This window comes from Notothenia rossii (genome assembly GCF_949606895.1).
Source record: "Notothenia rossii genome assembly, chromosome: 3".
Lineage (NCBI taxonomy): Eukaryota > Metazoa > Chordata > Actinopteri > Perciformes > Nototheniidae > Notothenia > Notothenia rossii.
In genome coordinates, this window is record NC_136901.1 from 59,190,996 (window position 1) to 59,193,215 (window position 2,220).

The 2,220-nt window shown below is 45.0% G+C and overlaps 1 protein-coding gene across 1 annotated transcript; it reads right to left on the reverse strand.

Annotated features, from left to right (window-relative positions):
• Positions 1 to 386: 386 nt before the first annotated feature.
• Positions 387 to 1,994, reverse strand: LOC307032986 (general transcription factor II-I repeat domain-containing protein 2A-like; the record flags this gene model as incomplete). Its single annotated transcript, XM_079671255.1, has 2 exons — positions 387 to 394; positions 497 to 1,994. The coding sequence occupies 2 exons, from the start codon at positions 1,992 to 1,994 to the stop codon at positions 387 to 389; spliced, it is 1,506 nt and encodes a 501-aa protein (XP_079527381.1).
• Between the last annotated feature and the right edge of the window lie 226 nt (positions 1,995 to 2,220).

Here is a 2,220-nt window from a genome sequence, read left to right on the forward strand (position 1 = left end):
AATAAAATCCCAAATTGCAAGGGGCTGAATAACACGTTTTATTTATACTTGGGATAACTACAACAACTCTATTTGGGTTCTTGAACAGAAACAAATACATGAATACATAAAACAAAAAGGCATGTTAACCTCTCTCTCTCTCTCTCTCTCTCTCTATTTCTCTATCTCTCTCTCTATTTCTCTATCTCTCTATTTGTCTCTCTCTCTCTATTTCTCTATCTCTCTCTCTCTATTTCTCTATCACTCTCTCTATTTCTCTCTCTCCTCTCTCTATCTCTCTATTTCTCTATCTCTCTCTCTCTCTCTATTTCTCTCTCTCTCTCTCTCCCTCTCTCTCTCTCTCTCTCTCTCTCTCTCTCTCTCTCCTTCTCTTGCTGACTGTCCCTTCATTTCCCTGTTAAGAAACACATAAAAACAAGCAGGGTAAGAAACCTCTCTCCATGGTCCTGATATAATGCTGCAAAACACAATTCAATATATTTAGGTGGGTCCCTACCATATTCTGATGACTTGCACTGAATGGAGTCCATCAATGTTGCATAATCAGGACAGTAACTGCTGATGGCTAGTCTCAGACAGGCCTCCAAATGTTTATCAGTTAATTGGGAACGGTATTTCGACTTCACTATCTTCATTTGGGAGAAGACTGACTCGCATAAATAAGTTGAGCCGAAGAGTGAGGTCAGTGAGGTGGCACATTTTCTGACGTTTGGATACTTTTCAACCCTGAATAAGTTCCAAAACTGTCCGGCATGGGCACGCGCCTTTAACTGAATGTCGGCCTGCAGCGACAACATCTCATCCTCCAGCGCAGACGGGTTCAGATGAAACACTGCTCCGATGTTTTGGGCCAGCGAATCAATATCATGGTCTTCACTAAACGGATAGCACATGAATGTGGCGATTGGCTCGAGCAAAGCGAAGTCTCGGAAGCGTTTCTCGAAGTCAGATGTAATGTTATTGACTTGCTCTGTGTAGCGCACACTGTCAAGGAGCGCGCTGTCCTTCCCTTGCTTCTCCAGCTCAGAGGCGATGTTTTTGAAGTTGGCCAAATCTTTGCGCTGCAGCTTTGAACACAGCAGATGCAGTCTTCGTTTGAAGGCATTAACTGAGCTGATCATGTCAAACACAGTTCTGTCTTTCCCTTGTAGCTCCAAGTTCAGCTCATTTAACATGTGTGTAATGTCTGTTAAAAACGCCAGATCTAACAGCCACTCCTCGTCATCTAGACGTGCGTACTCCGCGAGCTTGGTGCCATGGAGAAATTCCTTTATCTCCGGTAGAAGCACTCGAAATCTCTGGAGAAAATTGCCCCTGCTCAGCCATCTTACGTCGGTGTGTAGTAAGAGGTCAGTGTGAACACAGTCGGCATCCTCCAGATATGCACGAAACAGCCGTCTTTGAAGAGGTCTTGCCCGAATAGAACAGGCCACTTTAAGTGACACATCCATGACCTCTTTCATGTTCAGCATTTTTGCACAAAGTGCGTGCTGGTGTATGATGCAGTGATAATTCAGAAAGTCAGGGAATGTGTCATCCTCTCTGCATTTTGCGATGAAGCCATTACAACGGCCCACCATCGCAGGCGCACCATCCGTTGTGATGGAACTCAACTTAGACATGGGGAGTTTAGTGTTGTCAACAAAGTTTTTAAATGTCCGAAAAATGTCCTCGCCCCGAGTGTGTTCCTTCATTGGCAGAATTGTCAGCAATTCCTCTTTCGCCGTCATGTCTGTGAACACCATCCGGATAAAAACGCACAATTGCGCTGTATCGCTCACGTCAGTGGACTCGTCTAGTTGGAGTGAGAAACACTCGCAGTCTTCTATGTCCTTCCTGAGTTGCTGGGTCAAATCCTTAGCCATGACTTCACAGCGACGTGTGACTGTGCTCCGTGATAATTGGACGGCCTTGATAGCGTTTACTATTTCTGTTTTGTTTGTGTAATCCCGAAACAAGGCGTCTGCTGCTTCTACGAAGGCTTCTTTCACCATCTCTCCATCTTGAAAGGATTTTTTGTGTTTGATTATAGCGTGACTCACTCGTAGAGATGCTTCAGTGGCTGCCTTTGCGGTGGATGTCGGCTTTAAGAAAAGTGACTGCTGTCCAGCTAATTGTGATTTAAGTTCCCTCACCTTTCTCTTTCTTAACTCGCTACTCGGAGGGAAGTCACTGTCATATGCCTTGTGAACACTCCGATAATGCCTCTCCACGTTAGCT